This window comes from Trichosurus vulpecula, chromosome 4 (genome assembly GCF_011100635.1).
Source record: "Trichosurus vulpecula isolate mTriVul1 chromosome 4, mTriVul1.pri, whole genome shotgun sequence".
NCBI lineage: Eukaryota > Metazoa > Chordata > Mammalia > Diprotodontia > Phalangeridae > Trichosurus > Trichosurus vulpecula.
Genome location: NC_050576.1, coordinates 129,159,755 through 129,178,599, shown reverse-complemented (window position 1 = coordinate 129,178,599; position 18,845 = coordinate 129,159,755). Strand labels below are relative to the sequence as shown.

The following is an 18,845-nucleotide window of genomic DNA, read 5'->3' as shown; positions in this document are numbered from 1 at the left end:
CAATTAGAAAATGTTATGTAAGCTAATATTCAGACATTCTACTCTTTGCTTTTAAAATGCATTTGTGTTAACTATGTTAGGGTCAGGAGCCCAAAATGACGTGTTAATTAGTCAGCACTGAAATTTATAGCTATTCATTATGACTTAGAAACACTGCTCAGAAGTTTATATCTCAAAATATCTCCAGTGAAAAAGCAGAGTTAGTGTGATTAATTTTTAGCCCTAGATTAGCTAACAGTTCCATTCCTTTTGGATTTGGAAATGTAAAAGCAGTATAAAAATTTGTTCTGTAAAAGCATGTGCTGTCTTTGCATATGAAAATGAAGTGGGGAGATGATTGTTCTGCTGACAAAACCTAGCTGTTTTCTAGTATTGAGGATGAGCTTCACTGATCTTTCTAAGCACTTTTGACCTTTCCCCTACTTGACTGAACTTGGCAAATCTGAGCAGAATTTTGGTGCCATAATAAAATCCTGTTTCTTTTCTAACAAGTAGCTAAGGCAGTCTTGATGACAGATAAATAACAATTGCCACTTACAGAAAAGTTGGTGGGAGGAATGAAAAAACCAGTATATTATTAGAACCATAAAATTCCTTAATTGCACTCCTCCAAAGTAATATTTCTTTAGTGATTTTTGAGGGGTTTTTTTAGCTTTATATAATAAATAGGCCTTCACCCTTATATAGTAAATAAGTTTTGTGGCTAAAATGAAGTTCTTTTTCATCTAGAGATCATTGCATGACAAAGGAGAACTGGGGTCTTTTAGTAACTAAGATCTTTGTCAAAACAACCATTTCTTCTTAAGTTTTACAAATTTTTAAAAACCTGTAATACAGGCAAAAAAATATTCACTGTTTCTGTTTTCCAGGAGCATTTAATTGAGTTTAATAACTTAATCTTGTACCAGAGCATTTTTTAAATTAATAAAGTAAGCAAAGTCCTGCCAGCTTTCTGTCTTTCTTAAATAGCTGATGTATCCACTTCAGCTTATAAATTTGAGATTCCTTTTGCCTGAAAAAAGTACATCAGAGGTTTCTCAATATTTATATTTAGTTTTTTAATCAGCATGTGATTTTTGCCTCTGTCAGAAATATTCTTCATTTTGCAATTTCCAGTGTATGTGATAATTTCAGGCAATAAGGTGAATAAAGACAGTCACCTAAGCACCTATTTCTCTATGCTGCAGTGGTGCTGATCTTTATCTTCTGGTACGAGAAGCTTCCATCTGTGTCTTGAGACAGGAAATGTCAAGTCACCAAAGTGGTAATAAAAAAGGTAAGTGTGTCTTTAGGCCCCTCAATTCCAGCTTAATTTTATTGTTGGAAAATCTTTTCAGAGGAAGAATTTCTATTGGTATGAAAATCTGGTTGTATTAGCTTTATAACTATGACACTAAAACTGACATTTTTCTGATGAGATGGTTTTAGAAAACAGTCTTATTTCAGTGATTGATTAACCAGTTCTGGAGAGAAGCACAAAGTTTTCTGGTCATTCGTTCTTCAGCCAGTTGAGTAAAACTGCTTCTTTTTCATTTTTCTCATGAAAGGGCATAACATTTACATGCTGAATATATAAGACATTTTTTAAAAATCTTACACATCTTAAATATTTAGTGGAGGGAAAGATCCTAATCATATTTTCGTTTCTCTTTTCTCTTAGAAAAACAATCTGAATGTCCTATAACTACAATTTATAGAGATTGAGATCCACTTTGGTGGAAGATACTCCTCTAGCTTATTTCAATACAAATCTTACAGGCATAAATGAATGTCCTTTTCTACATCCTGTTATCAGGAGGCTTTGTAATTTATTTCTTAATTGAATATAGATAGTTCAGTTTAGAGATTCATTCCTATGGCTATTCTCATTTAGAAACTTGTGCTGACATAATGTCTCTAACTTCCTCTTTCATCTCTCTTGGGAGGCTAAAACTTTAAGAGAAAGTCACACAAAGCCTCGCCACAGACAAGAAATACAAAACCCTTCTGGGATGAGGGTCTTGCTCAAAAGGAACTTTCCATTTTATTCTTTCCCTTCTCTATTAGAGTCTGAGTTAGTTTGCATTACAATACTTTCTTATATTTTCCTGTCATCAGCTGCTTGAAATATAAACCATATCACTTAAGAGAGTTCTTTAGAAACTCTTCTGAATCTCTGTACTTTACTTGAGAGACAGAGTGGCCTGTCATAGTGCATATAGAGGGTTAGCTGTCCTTTGGATGAGAAGGATCTGGATTAAAGTCTGACCTTGGACGTATACTAGCTGTGTGACCTTGGGTAAGTCTCTAAGCCTTGGTACCCCTCTAAGTTCCTTGGGTACCTCTAAGACTAAATTACAAAGAGTGGTGAATCTGCATCAGTGGAGAAAGTTTCTGCACTAGGAGTTTGCAGTGTTAATGGGATAATAAGATCTTCTCAGCCCATTAATAGGCCAAGCCTCACATGGAGCCCATTGGGAGAGAGACTTGGCTAAGAAGAAGCTTGCTTAGGGGAAGGCTTGCTTGTAGGAACGCTTTCACACCTTTTAGCACTGAAGCTAATTAGGCGCTGAATCACAAGGGTTGTGATGCCTTGTGGCTTTGAGCCTATTAGCCAAAAATGTATATATGCTCTTGAGTTGCTATTTTGCTTTGGGGGCTCACTTATGAGAAAGATCTTTTGATTTCCTGGTCAAGACTCTGAGTAGATGTATATTCAGACCCCTGACTGCTCGGGTGTAAAGGCTCTCTCAATCCAGTGATGTATGTGAAGTATATAGCAATATTACTTTGATTTAGGCAGTTAAGAGTCATGTCTGTTGGTCTTCATGCTAATTTCTCTGACATTTGGGGGCTTTACCCTGAACTAGTGAATGTAATTAAAGAAGATTGTTGACCCCTTTAAAGTTGCTTTCCTAGAAAAGCAGATGGAAGAACCTGTGCTAGTAAGCCATCCTCAGTATGCTAGGATGCTTGCTGCTACAGAGTTCTACAAGGATGAAATCACTGATCTAAACCAAAAAGAAATAAACAAAATACCTGATATAGAGCAAACCATAGTAAATGTTTTAACGTATATTTATTTTTTTATTTTTTTTTAATTTAAATTTATTTATTTAACATATTTGGTTTTCAACATTGATTTTCACAACAGTTTGGATTACAAATTTTCTCCCCATTTCTACCCTCCCCCCCACTCCAAGATGGCATATATTCTGGTTGCCCTGTTACCCAGTCAACCCTCCCCTCTATCACCCCCCTCCCCTCTCATCCCCTTTTTCCTTCCTTTCTTGTAGGGCAAGATAAATTTCTACGCCCCATTGCCTGTGTATCTTATTTTTTAATTAAATTAGCTGTTTTAACATATCCTTAAATTAGTTTCATAAGATAGAAAATACAGCAGAAGAAAGTCTTATTGAATAGTTTTTATTTACCTGCAAGGAAATGAGATTATTTCTTTTACAAGCCTTTATCCACTGATTGTTTCAGATTTTGCCATCATACAAACTCACAGCAGTGGAATGTAGAGGTCACAGGTGTCTGATACACTAGTTTACTGTATTGAGCCTGAAGGCTAAAGCAACTTAGGACAAACACGATTAGTAGCACCTGTCCTCATAAGATTGCCTGGAAAAAAATGAAGCAAGACATGAATATTTTGGTGACACAGAAAGCACTGGAAGTTCTTAAGAGAGTGAATGGGAATCTAACCTGTAGTAGATACTTTTGGTAAATGAATACTGTTTTATGAGTAACTAAAGCAGTATAGCTCTTGTGAAACTGAGAGGAGACTAATAAGTTAGTGTCTAAATGAAAGAATATGTAGGAGAAACTTGGATATCTCTCACTTAATCAGAGAGTACTTAGATCTCTTAATTTTCATTCCACTTTCTTCTGTTCCAACTACAGTATTGCTCCTCCTCCATCCATGAACTGAAAACTTGGTCAGGCCTTCATGTCAGTTGTCACAGGAGATGTACCCGTGGAAAGTCTTATTCTACCTATAATGTTGCTTTCTTTTTAAGAGAATGGGTACATAATACATAAAAAATACATGAAAGATGCCCTTTTTAGGGTGATTATGCTGTTTTGCTTGGTGTTAAAAAAAAGTTCTAGGTAAGAGAAGAGATCTTGTATGAAAATGTTTCTGTAGGAATTGCAAAGCTTAGAGATATTTTCATCAGTGACTATTGGAAATCTATTGCTTTGTGATATTCTCTTTGAGTTAAGCACGTGAGAGTAAAATTGTGACATCAGGTTCAGTAAGAGAGACAGCATGGCACAGGGGAGACAGCAGTGATGTGGCCGTTCAGAACATCTGGATTACAGTCCTAGCTAACCAAACAACTTCCCCTTCAGAGGCTGCTTCCTTATCTAAGATCAGGGCATTGGACTAGATGACCTCTAAGGGCTAACGTTCTGTCGTTCCCAGTCAGCAAACCAGATAATGGATCAGACTGTGTATATGTGTTCTCTCCATAGGAGAAGTCAAGGTTAGCCAGGAGCACTTTGAAGAAGCTTTTAAGAAAGTGAAGCCTTCTACATCAAAAGAGGTAAGACATGCCCTTTAGGTAAAAAAGGGAACAGAGCTGGAGCCATTTCAGGCCTGTCTTCAGCATGCCGTCTGTTATCCTAGAGACTCCCAAACTGCTGCATGAAATGAAAAATCCAGCAGTACTGCTGCTTCTAGAGTCAGGGATACATTATGTGGTAAAATAAAATTGTCCAGTTATCAATGGAATTGGGAACAAACTGAAGAAAAGTATTCTTCTCCTGTTTTATTATCCATGACATTATTTCTCATGTCTGTTCCAGTGCTAACGTTCTGTAGTTGGATACAAAATTTTAAGAAAGTCAACCAAACAACTTGCCAGAACTTAAATAAGTGTCTATTTGAGTTGTCTATTGAGTCCCATGCTTCTTCCATAGTGGCTTCTTATCACAACCAGGTTTTACTGAAGTTAAGCTATACATTGGTTAGAAAGCTTTAGTGATTTACTGTGTTTAGTGTTCATTTCATTGAAATAGAAATAATGTCCTCACCTTTTGATGGGAATGAGGTGAAGAAATTACTGTGCTTTTTTTTCCCTTCCTCATATCAAACGTCAGGTTTTGAGTGTTTGCTTCTGATTGTTGGTGTGTTCTGTTTGTGATAAGTGAAGTACAAAGACTTGTTGTTATGAAATGAAACCAGTTCTTTCAAAGAGGTTGAAATCCAATATACAATGATGAATCTGAATTGGATACTGTTAGGAAATCCACGTTCCCTTGAGCATCTTATTGTTTCCAGGCTCATTGGATAGCATTCACAAATTACAATGTTGCTTGGCCGAGAGAACTTGTTTTGAAATCGTTAACTGTTTACAACTTCCAACTTGAAATTTTCCCTCACTCTGATTGCTGATTGAAAGATCTTATTTCAAAATCCATAACAATTGTATAGAATGGATTGCTTGTGTTCTGCTCCATAGCTTCAGTGGCAACAGATGATATATTGCTAGGTAGTCATTCAAGGCTCCGTACAACCTGGTGCCAAATTAGCTGTACTTTTCTCAATATTCTAGCCAACCAAGATATTTATTATCCCCAGTACACACCCTACAATTTCTTAACTCTACGTGTGCTTTTTGTTCATGCTGAAATCTCCTTTCTTGTTCTTGGAATTTCCTTCCTCACCTTCTGTTGTTCAGTTGTTTAAGTCATGTCTGACTCTTTGTAACCCCATTTGGGGTTTTCTTTTCTCCAGCTCATTTTACAGAGGGGAAAACTGAGGCAAACAGGGTTAAGTGACTTGCCCAGGATCACATAAGTCGTAAGAGTCTCAGGCCTGATTTGAACTCAGGAAGATGGTTCTTTCAGACTCCAGGAGGTCCAGGTTCCAAACGATGTTGCATAATTTCTTCCTTCTCATTTAGGAGATTGCACCAAGATGCAACAGACATTTTTTAAGTGTCTGTGTTCCAGGCACTTGAGGCAGTCCCTGCCTCAAGAAGTTTACATTCTTTTGGGGTGGTGAGGAGAACAAGATTTGGAAAATTCAAAACCAAAGATCACAAAGAAAATGTGAGATGGGGAGGCCACTAGCAACTAGTGAATCACAACAGGCTTCCTGTTGTAGGTCCTCACTTTGAAGGGAGCTGGAAATTCGAGCCAGACCTGAGGAGATGGAAAGCATTCCAACCAAGGAGACAACCTATGCAGAGCCACAGAGAGTAGAGATGTAATGTGGAGACCCTCTCGCTGCTCCCTCCCTCCACATGCCTTTTTGTAAAAAATTTTAAACAATTTTTTTTAGTTAACAAATATTTATTTTTTCCCATTCCCATCCCATCTATAGGAAAAAAAGAAAAACAGTCTAAACCCTTGTAGTATACACACATTCCCACATTGTCCTTGTCTAGAAATGTGTCTCACTCTCCTGTATTGAGTGTCTCATCTCAGTCAGGAGGTAGGTAACACTCTTCCTCATTAGTACTATGAAATCATGATTGGTTTTTGTGTTGATTAGAAATCTCAGGTCTGAGTTGTTTTTACAGTGTTGTCATTTGGAAATTGTTCTGTATCTGTTCATTTCACTATGTAGCAGCTCATACTAGTCCTTCCAGAATTCCCTGAAACCAATCCTTTTATCATTTCTTCTGGAATAATAGTATTCCATCACATTCATTTAAGCCATCATTTTTTCAGCCATTACTTAATTGATGGGCACCCCCTTAGTTTCCAGTTCTTTGTAACCACACACACAAAAGAAGCTGCTATGAATATTTATGCCCGTATGGGATTTTACTTAACTTCATGTGGGTCATTTTCCCTTTTTGTTTGATTCAGGAGAAAGGTGTGGTTTTGTTGGGGGTTTTTTTATCTGCAGAAATTGAATAATATTGTACACTTACTCTTTGTCCCTAAAAACCAAGCTAAAGGAAAAAGCTTGGGAGTCCTATTACAGAGTCTATTGAGCAATACTGGCCTGCACACTATTGTGAACTGGGTAAAATACCCCTTTCTCTAGGTAACTTTCAGCCTCAACTAATTCTTTCTCTCTGGTAGTGAAGGTTTCCTCCTCATCTTGTGGCATCTATGTGACTGTGAACAGTAATGGCATTTACCTCCATGACCAGCACAGTCTATTCATGTTTTGAGACAGAACTCACATGCAGTGAGTTGTCATTTTACTCATCAAACCCTTCATAACATTGCCATCTTGTTTAATTTAGAAGATAAAGACCATAAAGCAAAGATCCTCTTCCTCTTACCTCCTTCCTGTGTATCTTGTTGATTCCTAACAGACAGGAATCTGTGAGACTCTTCCAGTTTTATCTAAAGGTCACTTAACATTCCTGGTAACAAAATGCTTCTCTGTGTTATAATTATACTCCATGATACCTTATCAAAAAGAACCCTTAACCAGCTGACTACTTATGATTTAAGTAATCTTAGAAAACATATGTGATAACCTGTTTACATATTTGTTTGATTTCAGAGATGGTACCATGCCCTCTTTTTTCTAAGCTTCCATCTAGACCAAATCCTGATGGTTTAGCATGTAGGTTTTTGTTGGACAGATAAATTCTAACATGTTTTGTCACGCTTGTTTCCTCCCCATCCTTTCAGGTCCTCACTATTCATCCATAAAACTGCTCCAGCACTAAATGTTTGGTATATGTCTTTATCATTAATCTGTAATGAAACCCACAATGAGTTTTTATCCATGACACATTAATTATTTATAGGAGCTTGGGCACACAACCTGCTTCCCCTACATATTCACCCTAAAGGAGCTATCTTCACTTACCAGTTCTGTAACGTTGCTATTACTGGGAGGAAAAAACAGCCAGATCAAAGTCATCATTTTTCCCCTGTCTACTCCCACCCCCCACTTCCTTTATGGTTGGAGTAATACACCATCCCAATAATCTAGATGCCAACTGTAAATATCACTGGGAGATGATTTGGGGAACATACAGCTTTTGCCTGAAAAGTTGAACAATGTAGTGACTAATTTTTTTATTAAACATGCCAGAGCTTAGATGGCTAAACTAGCTATACACTTATTCTAGTGGTATTTCTGTTTTCAGAACATGTTCAGCATTCTTCTTTGACGCTTGTCTTTGAAATCTGTAGTTCTTTGGGGGCATTAACTTTTCCCAGTAGTGGCCAAAAAAAAAATCACTTTCTTTTGAGAGTAGATCTGTATTTATCAAGTATCCAAAATCAGTTTCAGCACTCTGTAATCAAGTCTTACACAGTAGCAAAAAGTAGAGCCCTTTCTTTATGAGAAAACAGTCTCTGTGATCTAGTTGTGCACAACAGTGAATGTTAGCCAACACATGTACATACTCAGAGGGTTTTGCATTGGTTAGATTGTTACGGGTAAGTTAATGTATAAAGAGAATGAATGCTTTTATTAACTGTATGAGGACAAAGGAAAGAGGTTAAATGGAATTTAGCTTTTGAAACTAAGTGGAAATGCAAAGCAAACTTTAAACAGCTGCTGAATTTCTTGTGTTTTAAGTGCTAGGCCCCTGGTCTTTGGAACACTGTCCTAGAAAGGAGAGGCTCCCTTGTCTCCTTCCAGAACCAATTCTCTCTGATCACGCAACAACCAACTTAATTCAGGCCCTCTTCTCCTCTCACCTAGATTATTATCGTGCCTTCTTGATTGGTCTTCCTGTCTCAAGTCTCTCCCCATACTAGTCAGTCATCCACAAAGCTGCCAAAATATTTTTTCTCTAGTTCACATCTGACCCTGTCACTCCATTACTCAGTAAACTCAGGTGACTTCTCATGCCTCTAGTTTCAAATATAAAGCCCTCTCTGTCTAGCCTTTAAAAAACCCTTTATAACCTTGCATCTACCTGTCTTTGCAGCCTTCTCCTTCCATCTCTGTGCTTTTTCATTGGTTGGAATATGCTCCCTCAACACCTTTATTTCATAAAATTCCTCTCTTCTGTCCAGACACAGCTCAAGCTCCATCTTCCCTGATTCCTCACAACTGCTAGTGCCCTTCCTTCTACATTATCTTGTAGTTAACTATTTTGTATTTATTCAGTTTATATTCATGTATTACTTGTCATGGTGAGGGTTACTATCTCTTTTCTCTCCCTACCTCCCCCCCCCACCCCGCTCCCAACATCCACACTGTTGCCAAATTCACCTTGGCAGCATCTTTTCAATATGCCCCCTTCTGATGTCACCACCACTCTAGTGCTGGCCCAAATCACCTCACACCTTGATTATTGCAATAGACTACTATTGGATCTGCCTGTCTTGACTCTCTCACCACTCCAATCTATATTCCATTCAGCCACTAAAGTAATTTTCCTAAAATTAACAAGTTGAGTCCAATCATGTTACCCCACCCTACTCAGTAAACACCAGTGGCTTCTATTGCCCTAGAAGCAAATACAGAATGCTCAACTTGGTTTTCAAAGCCCTCCATAACTTTGCCCCCTCCTGCTTTTTTCCAGTCTTCTTACACCTTACTCCTGGACCTGTGCTCTTGTGATCCAAAAGACATTCCGTCTCTGAGGTCCAGGCATTCTCTCTTACTGTTCTCATGCCCAGAATTCTCTTCCCTCCTCTGCTCTTGACTACTGACTTTCCTGGCTTCCTTTAAGTCCCAAGTAAAATCCTACCTTCTACAGGAAGCCTTCCCCAACCTTTCTTAATTCTGGTGCCTTCCCTCTGTTATTTCCCATTTACTCTGTCTGTAGCTTGCTTTATATATGGTTGGATGCATGTTGTCTCCTCCATTAGATTGTAAGCTCCTTGAAGGCAGGAATTGTTATATGCCTCTTTTCATCCCCAGCACTTAAGTCAATGCCTGGCACATAGTAGGCACTTAATAAAGATTGATTGATTGGTATAAATTGTTGCTAAGGTTTTAACTAGAATTCTGACTAATAGGAAGAGGTAGAGTGATCACCTAGAGGGTGGAGTTCCCTTATTTGATCAGAATAAGGGATGGAAGGAAAGAGGTGAAAGACCAATATGTGCAAAAATATTTATACCTGCTCTTTTCATAATAGCAAAAACCTGGAAACTAAGGGAGTGTCCATTTAGAGAAGGGCTAAACCAATTATGATGTGACCATAATAGAATAATGTTCCTTAAGAACATTATGAAATGACAAAACAAAGATCTGAGAACTCACACAAAGCAAGGTAATTTATACAGTGATGACAGTATTATGAAGAGAAATAATTTTGAAAGACTTCAGAACTCTTATCAATGCAAGACAGACCAGAATGCCAGAGATCTACCTCCTGACAGGGGGGATGGACTCCAAATGTAGAATGAGATAGACAGTTTGGGATGTGACCAATGAGGGAATTTGCCTCTCCTGACTATGTGTGCTTGTTAGGAGTATTTCCTTTTTCTTTTCTTATTTTTTTAAGGGAGGGCGGGGCAGGAAGGGTCAGCTGGGGAATGGTGTGAGGGAGAAAGAGAAAAGAAATGATTGATAATTGGTTGGGTTCTTTTTTGTGAATAAGGGAATGAATGGGGGGATCTGTGGAGCTGGCCACTAGGGAAAGTTTTGATTTGAAAAGTCAAAAGTTCTACACAAATGAGAATTAGTGTAATGCTTATTATTTGTTACTCATTCTAGGAATTTAACTTATAATTTGTAGACTAATTCACAGCCCACTTTTCCCCTACTTTACACCCCATAACCTTACCTCATATTTTGATGAAAATCAGGACAGCTACTTTTTATAGCTTTGCTAAGTCCAGTAGGAAAATGTAATTGACATTTTAGCCTCTGCATCCTGGAGATTGCTTAAAATTGATTGCTTTCATAGTCAAATTCTTTATCTTGAAAATTATTACAGGTGCTGTTACCTAGCCACATCCATATTCAAGAACAGAAAAGTGAACCAGTGATTCCATTAGCTCTAGAGTACTTTTCTCCCAAATAATCTCTAGTAGTTACATCATAAGGAACTCGTGCACTGCATGTGAACTGCACGTAATGCTCTAGCTTCTGAGAATTATGTCTGCCCAAAGGGCAATGTGGTGTTGAAGTATAAATGAGCAGTTAGGAGTTGTCTCCATCCTTCATGAGAGGAGTTGTAATGGAGTTCTTCCTGCCCTGAGCAATCTCTTCTTTTCTTTTGCTTTAGGGCTATAGCTTAGGCACACTACACCATGCAGACAAAATCCCAAGCTACTACTGCTGCTCACCTTCCCTGAAGCTAGTTCCATACTCATTTGCCTTCCTGGGATAGTTGAACTGTGGTGGAAAATTAGCATCCGGGTGCTAGTAAAAAACAAAATCTGATTGAATACAACAGAACAAGAAAGCAGCAGAGATTCCACTCAATGCCAGGGACACACCATTGATTACTTAAAAGAATGTTCAAATTGGTTCTGTAAATGCTTTCATTTGGCTATTAATATATTTCAACAGTCACCATCTCTTCTTCTTTCCCCCAGTCCTTACTCAGTACAGTTTGTAATTTTACTTTCCCAAAAAACTTTACTAACTAGGTCAAAAGAGAACCTTTTTCCATCCTATATTTTACACAAACAACTGTAAAGGTCACTTGGGATACCTGTGGAAAGGCACACGTATGAGATTAGAGAATAGAACAGGTAGTGTCAGTGTCTGCAGCAATAACCTAATGCTTTTATTTTTCTCTCTCTCTGTGGCATCTTTAGGATCAACTGATGTATGAAAAACTTCGGCAATCCCTTAGCCGTTAGCGTCACCCTCTGTATTTTGGCCTGTGGAAGAATGTGTCGGCTGTATCATATGTGTTTGTATGGCAGAGAAGACCTTGATGTTTTCGTTTGATAGTTTGCCTTTTCACAATGGCCCAGATACGTCTATGGTTTTAAATGTGAGCTGCTTAACACCAAATGTGGTAAACGTAAATGACTGCTGATGCTGAAGATCCCCTTATTTCTCTGGAACTTGGTGCAGCAAAAATCAAGCATTTTACTTTTTTGGAAAGTAAAAGAACAAAATGAAATAGATTACATGTTTATGCTGTGTTTCTTCAATTGAGTTTATCTTACTCTCACTAACTGTAGATGAGTTGTGTTCTAACAGAGAAGCCTGTCAGTTTTGAAACAGTTTTTCTTTTAGAAAAAGTACTGTTTTAAGATAGTGGCCTGAGGTTTGGTCCTCACTCTGTTTGTTACTGTGGATAGTCACTCAAAACTTCTCCACATCTCGATTTGCTCATCCCTGTAAGCTAGAACTGTTACCTGCCCTGCCTTCCTCACATGGTTGAAATAGATCAAATGAAATTGATCTATGAGTGCCTCATAAATTGTAAATTTTGAGGCAGTCCCACATTTGGAGGGGGTGCCTAACAGCCTTAGGCTTGGATTTCCAAATATGGAGGCTGAAACTGATCTTTGGTACAGGAGCTACTTCAGGTTTAGCACACTGTCTAAAGGAAACTGCTATCCTCAACTGGAAAGCATCTGGGGGAAATCCATGTTGTGCAGGGGAGGAAAGAGGTCCTAGTTATGGATTGGGTGAAAGGAAAAGTTGTCCACTTTGAAGAATTCTGACAGGCGTCCAGTTTCGACATTTTTCTCTAAATGTTTACAGGTAGGGATAGAGACACTACCTAGCTTATCCTTTTTTTGTTCTTTGTAAGTGTTATTTAAGCCTAAAGTTTATCTGTTCTGTGAATTGAGTTTGTATTATTTGCATTACTATAATTATCATTGAGTCAAATGCTATGTTGGGCACACATTTTCCCCAGCTCTACTTTGTATGAAATTTAGATAACACTCTGTAATCTCACTGAGTGGTTGTAAAGCTGATACATTGTTGGGAAGACAAAAAGAGAATGATAAAGTGACTAAGATAAACAGAAAAGTGAAAAAAAAGTCTTTGAATGGAAAGAAATGTTTAAAAAAAGTCTTAATTTATTTTTATGTCATAATTTCTTGTGATTATTTGTCAATGTAAAGATATCTATCTTTATTCCCTTTCAAAGAGATTTCATCATAGGTGAGGAGCCTGTACAATACAGCATATGTTTTCATATAAGTAATCAACTTAATACTACTCTCCTTCCAAGGGGCAAGGGAACTCCATGAAGATAAGCAGTAAACTTTGTTCTTATTAATTTGAAATCTTTGCATACGGGTCTGTTGGCTTTTAGCCCTGACATCTTCAGATTTCCTCAATGATTTAGAAAAAGATTTAAGGTGTAGAAGATGGGAAGTATAATATGGATCAAAGTAAAAGCTTTTTGAAATCAGTCCTTTGTAGATTTAATCAGGCTATGACCAGTGCAGTTGTAAGGTGGGGGCCTACTGGTCAGAGTTACATGCAAGACTGAGCTTAAGCATGGCATAATGGAAAAGAACATTGAATTTGGGATCAGAAGTCTTGAGATTGAACCTATGTAACCTTGGTCAAGTCATTTCCCTTCTGTAAGCTTGGAGTTTCCTCGTCTGTGAAATGGGGCTGGAGAGAAGGATTGGATTAGACTACCTCTAGAGTGCCTTCCAAGCTCAGAATTCTATGTGAGCATCACCTTCAAATTAGATTGCTTAGAACAGCTTTATTTTAATACATGTTGCATTTTTAATCTGTCTCTGGAAATAGTATTTAAATTGTGACATATATAGTTCGTTTGTTACCCGTGTGACTGATAGAGTCTACCTCGTCTCTTAACAGACAGCTGTTGTACTAAGTAAATATATGCCTTAGAGAAAAAGATAGAAAGCCAGAGTTACATAGGGTCTAAGGAAATGTTCTCGTCTTTCTATCTGTGCCCAAATTAAATCCCTAGGGTAGAAGTACAACTACATCTACTTCCTCTGAACAGACATTTCATGGGATTTTATTGAAATCCCATCATACAAACTAGTATCCCTTGTCCCTCTGAAGAGAACGATAAAACAGTGTGGAAATAGGACCTGTGCTTTTATTAGATCAGAGCTGAAGAATGTCTGCCATTTCTATACGCAGTTTGAATAACCCCTAGTAAAGCAGTGTTCGGTATTCTATTTTCTTCAGTTTAGTCCATCCACTGAAGAATTGTTTCCAAAAGAGGAATATTTTAAGAAGTAAACTCAACACATCTTTTACTACAACTTGACTGATAATCTCCCCCAACTTTTTTTTTTAAACAGGCAACATAAATGGCCCTTCTGCTCTAGCTAATTGAGTTTAATGTGTCATACAGTGAGTCTTCACTTTTTGTGTTCCGGAAAGCTCAAAGAATTTCATGAGGGAACTGAGAACAGAATCAGAAGATAGGGTGGGTGACTTAAGAGAAAGTCAAGGAAGTAAAAATAACACACTTGAATTTTTCTTCAAAATTCATAATACACTTTAATTGTAGGTCTTGCAATTGTTTTGATCCCTATTTTACAAATGAGGAAACAGGCTCAGAAAAGTTAAGTGATTTAACTAGCTAGTAAGTGCTAGATCAGTGACTGGAATGCAGGTCACTTGGTCCTAGGTTCAACACTCTTTCAACTGTTCAATGAACATTTTTCTTAGACCTGGGATTTTATTGGTATAGCAAAGCCCTGTCCCTCTGCCAATGCAGATTCAATCAAGAAGTTTGTAAGTGTTTCCATTAGCAAAATAAGAGCACTAAGGGGAGGAACTGAAAAAGAAATGAGAGCCATGGAACAAAGAATTGGGAATAGAATTAGTAACTTGGCACAGGAGGTACAAAACCTTGCTCAAGAAAAATCTCTCTGAAAGTTGGAATGGACTTTGGTCTAAAAGCCAGTGACTGCGTGAGACAAGAACTATTAAAGTCAAAACACTGACAAGATAGAAGAAAATTTAAGTTATCTCACAGCAAAAACAACTGACCTGGAAAACAGGCAAAAAAAAAAGTTTAAAAACCATTGGATTACCTGAAATCCATGACCAAAAAAAGATCATCTTTCAAGAAATTATAAAACTAGCCAATCACTTAGAATTAGAGGGCCAAGTAAAAGATCAAAAAATGAACTGAAAATAGAATCTACCAGTCACCACCTGAAAGAAACTCCTAAATGAAAACTCCAGGATCATTATAACCAAAATCCAGAGCTTCCGACATCAAACAAAAGAAACATAGTACAAGCAGTCAGAAAAAAATTCAGTTATCAGAGCCAGAGTCAGAATCACACGTGATTTAGCAGCCAACAGCATTCATAGTGGGGAGTTTGAAATACAGTATTTCAGAAGGCGAAACATAGGCTTCCAAGAACAGCCTACCTGGTAAAACTGAGTTGTTATCCTAGGTGGGGGTGGAAATGGACCTTTAGTGAAAGAGTACTTCCAAGCATTCCTGATGAAAAGACCAGAGCTGCATACAAACTTTGCAAGACAGACAGTGAAGAAAAGCATAAAAAGGTAAGCACAAATAAGCAGTTTTAAGGGACAAGAGGATAAACTGTTTACATTCTGATGTGAGGAAATGATACACATATCCCCTTACAATTCCATTATTGTTGGGGTCATAGAGGGAGTTGTTAAGACAGGGCCTGGAATTGGTTGTTTTAATGATCGTAAAAGAATGGAAAGGAATACACTAGGCAGGGAAAGGGAGAGGAAGGATGAAGAAAGTTATCTCACATATCAGGCATGTACCAAATAGAGGGTTATACAAATGAGGAGGGGGAAGAGAGAAGTGGCTGACCCTTGAACCTCACACGTCTGAGCTGGTAAAAGATGGAAAGACTACTTAACACTCACATGGTTGGGTTCAGAAATACATTATGCTTACTAGACAACCAGGGCAAGAGAAGGGGCAGAGGTTACGTAGGCAATGTGGCATAATGGATGGAATGCTGGGATTCGAGTCAGGAAAGCTAGGTTCAGAACCCTAGGATTTGTCTGTTGAGTCATGGGGTTACGTCTATATTCTAACAAGGATTTTGCTTTTTTGTAGGCTATAAATTTGGAGATTGAAATATTTAGCAAGCAAAAGAACAATAGCATTTTATTTCATCATATTTTCAGCTGGTGGAAAGGAGTTGGCAGCCTGACTCACACCAGAGGTGCTAGTCTTCCCTGAACATACCCCACATCCTATTGCACTCAGTGCAGCCTCTGAAACTGAGATGCAACAAAGTATGGATCAGTTCTCTGCTGCTTGTGCTAATTTCAGCCTAACAGTTAACACCAAGGAAACAGGTGCCCCACCAGCCAACACCACACATATGTGGAACCATTGGTAACTTCGTTGTCATAGTCAAGGTAACTCTCCAGAATTGAAGTCACATACCAAGGTCATACTTGGCAGAAAACAATAAGTGTGCATGTTTCAAAGGGCGAGATGAAGTGGTCAATCAGAGGTCAGTTGTAGATTTAGGTAACTAAGGACACATTTTCCTTCTGAAGGAAGGTAAGACATTAGCTTATGTATAGAAAACTTATTCGCCACCTTTGTTTGGTTTTTTTCTCTTAAAGACCAGTCTTAACCCCAAATCACTCTGGTCCCAGACCAAGTCCTACTTGGTTACTATTTGGGCCCTGATCGGCCCAGAATGAATGTAAATAACAGTTGTTTCTGTTTTGGTGAGAAACCCTGAGGTTCTACCTCTCCCAGATTTTTTTTTTTTAAAGAGGCCATTCGCCTCATTTTTTAACAGCCCTTTGACTGGGTCTCCCCATCACTTACCTCCTTTCATTGTCTGCCCTTGGCGCACCCCAGGCTACTTACCACTTTATAATCCCATCAAGATCTTTTCACTGACTCTTTTTGATATATCAGTCCCATCCTCATCAAATCCACAGATCTACTAGGAATCTTGCCTACTCTATTGGCCTCAATACTTTGAAAGAAGGTTTGAGTGGTTGAATTCTTTCTAGGCAGACCCCCTGTAACCTTACATTTTGGGATTCCCAGCACCCCAAACCACAACATATTGACCCCTGTCTCTATTTGAGTTTGACACCAATACTGAAGGGAATGGCATTAAAATAACTGGCTAAGATGGATGCAAGTTTTGTGGTCTGAGAGCAGAGCCTGAATTAAGAAGAAAAGGCAAGACTCCCAGTAGTTCTTGGGTCTTGTTCCTTTAACTGTGGTTATGAGAACTGCCTGGTGCAGATTAAAAGGTACTTTTTGGCATAAAACTCCCTGCCATCATGTTATCTCCTCCCTCCTCTTTCCCATAAACTGAAACCTGATTAGCTGGCTCTGTAGTAAATTTCCACATTATAATTAAAAGTTGCTTCACTAGGCTCCAAAAGATCCCTCACCTAGGCAAAGACAGTTGAGATAAAACTTTGCTGACAAACCTGCAAAAAGCAGCATGTGATACAGCTGAGAAGGAGCCACAACGTTTACCAGGGACTTTACTCTCCATTCCCCCATCTGGGATACAATTAGTAACAGGGAAATGTTCCGGTCTAACTTGATAAATGAGTCAATTTGTTTTTAACTAGAAGTTCCAACAGAATGAAGTAGGGTGTAATCACAGGGTAACGTAGCTTCTTAGTCATTCCAGGTGATTCTAATTTTTTCCCCTTTTTTAATAGTATCTTATTTTTTCTCTCTTCCCCTTTCATCTTCTGAAAATGGTAGGCAGTTTGATATAGTTTATACATGTGCTGTCATGTAAAAAAAATTTACGTATTAGTAAGGGTTATGAAAGAAGAAAAAGATAAAAAGAAAAACATGAGAAAGAATGAGTAAGTTAAAAGTGCTTCCATCTGCATTCAGAGCCCATCGGTCAGTTCTTTATCTGGATGTGGATAGCATTTTCCTTCATTAGTCCTTTGTCCTTGGCTTGGATCAGTGTTGTTAAAAAGAGCTGAGTAGTTCATAGTTGATGATCACACAATGTTTTTGATACTGTGTACAATGTTTTCCTGATTCTTCTCATTTCATTTTGTATGAGTTCAGTGCATGATTTAGACATAAAGGGTGACACTGTAAGCAAATTAGAAGAGCAAGGAATAGTTTACCTATTAGATCTATGGGGAGGGGAAGAATTCATGACCAAACAAGAAATAGAGAGCATTACAAAATATAGATATATAGATAAATATAGATCCAACCATTCTGCAGAGCAGTTTGTAACTACGCTCACAGGGCAAACAAACTGTGCATACCCTTTGATCTAACAATAACAAGGCAAAGAATGGCAAACAATGAACATAGTTGAAGATCATAAGTTTTTTTAAGAGCAAAAGACCGTACACAGATGTGTGTCCAGGAATTCTAGCACCTTGGAAAAAATCAGTTTGGAAAGGGATGGAATATAGAGGATAGTCCATCCCAGTTGGGTGAAGTCACACCAAGAGTGGGGTCAGCCTATCCTCTAGAGAGTCTGATCCCAGACCTTATGAGCAGTGGAAGCCACAGGGCTTGGGAGTGGGTGGATGCACAGTAGTGGATTGTCAAAGATAGTGCGTGAGGCTGGTAAGAGACCAGAGGACATACTGGATAGCCCTCAGGGAGATACCCACACTGACCTCTGGATTTCAGTGCCTTAGGACAAAGTCCTTGTTGTACTGCCCCTAGATAGAGATATGACAATTCAAAGCAAAATTACTAACCTACAAAGCAAATGGGAAAGATAAAATGTTATAAGTTGTATTACTAGAGAATATTACAGATGAAAAGAACCCAGGTTCTGTATTTCAAGAAATCTTCCATAGGCTTCTCAAAAACAATGTTCTCTAAACAGAAAGGATACACAAGGTCCCAATAAGAAGACATCTAAATTTTAACTCTCCAAAGCACATCGTTGTTCTAAGTTGCTTATAGAGCATTGGCTTTGGAGTCAACAGACCTAGATTCAGATTCCAGTTCTTGGCTGCAAAAATGTTGGAGTGGTTGTGCAAACATAGGCACACTAATACATCATTGGTAGAGCTGTGTACAACCATTTTGGAAAGCAATTTGAAATTATGCAACTAAAGTGAGTAAAACATC

At 38.2% G+C, this 18,845-nt stretch overlaps 1 protein-coding gene across 2 annotated transcripts in view; it reads left to right on the top strand.

Moving 5' to 3' along the window:
* The window catches only part of NVL (nuclear VCP like), a 97,618-nt gene extending 85,660 nt beyond the window's left edge, over positions 1 to 11,958 (top strand). For both annotated transcript variants that reach the window (XM_036757012.1, XM_036757014.1), the window contains 3 exons: positions 1,188 to 1,276; positions 4,462 to 4,532; positions 11,641 to 11,958. In XM_036757012.1, the coding sequence (XP_036612907.1) occupies positions 1,188 to 1,276; positions 4,462 to 4,532; positions 11,641 to 11,685 (205 nt within the window). In that variant the 3' untranslated portion in view covers positions 11,686 to 11,958. The remainder of the gene's footprint in view (positions 1 to 1,187; positions 1,277 to 4,461; positions 4,533 to 11,640) is intronic.
* Positions 11,959 to 18,845: the final 6,887 nt, after the last annotated feature.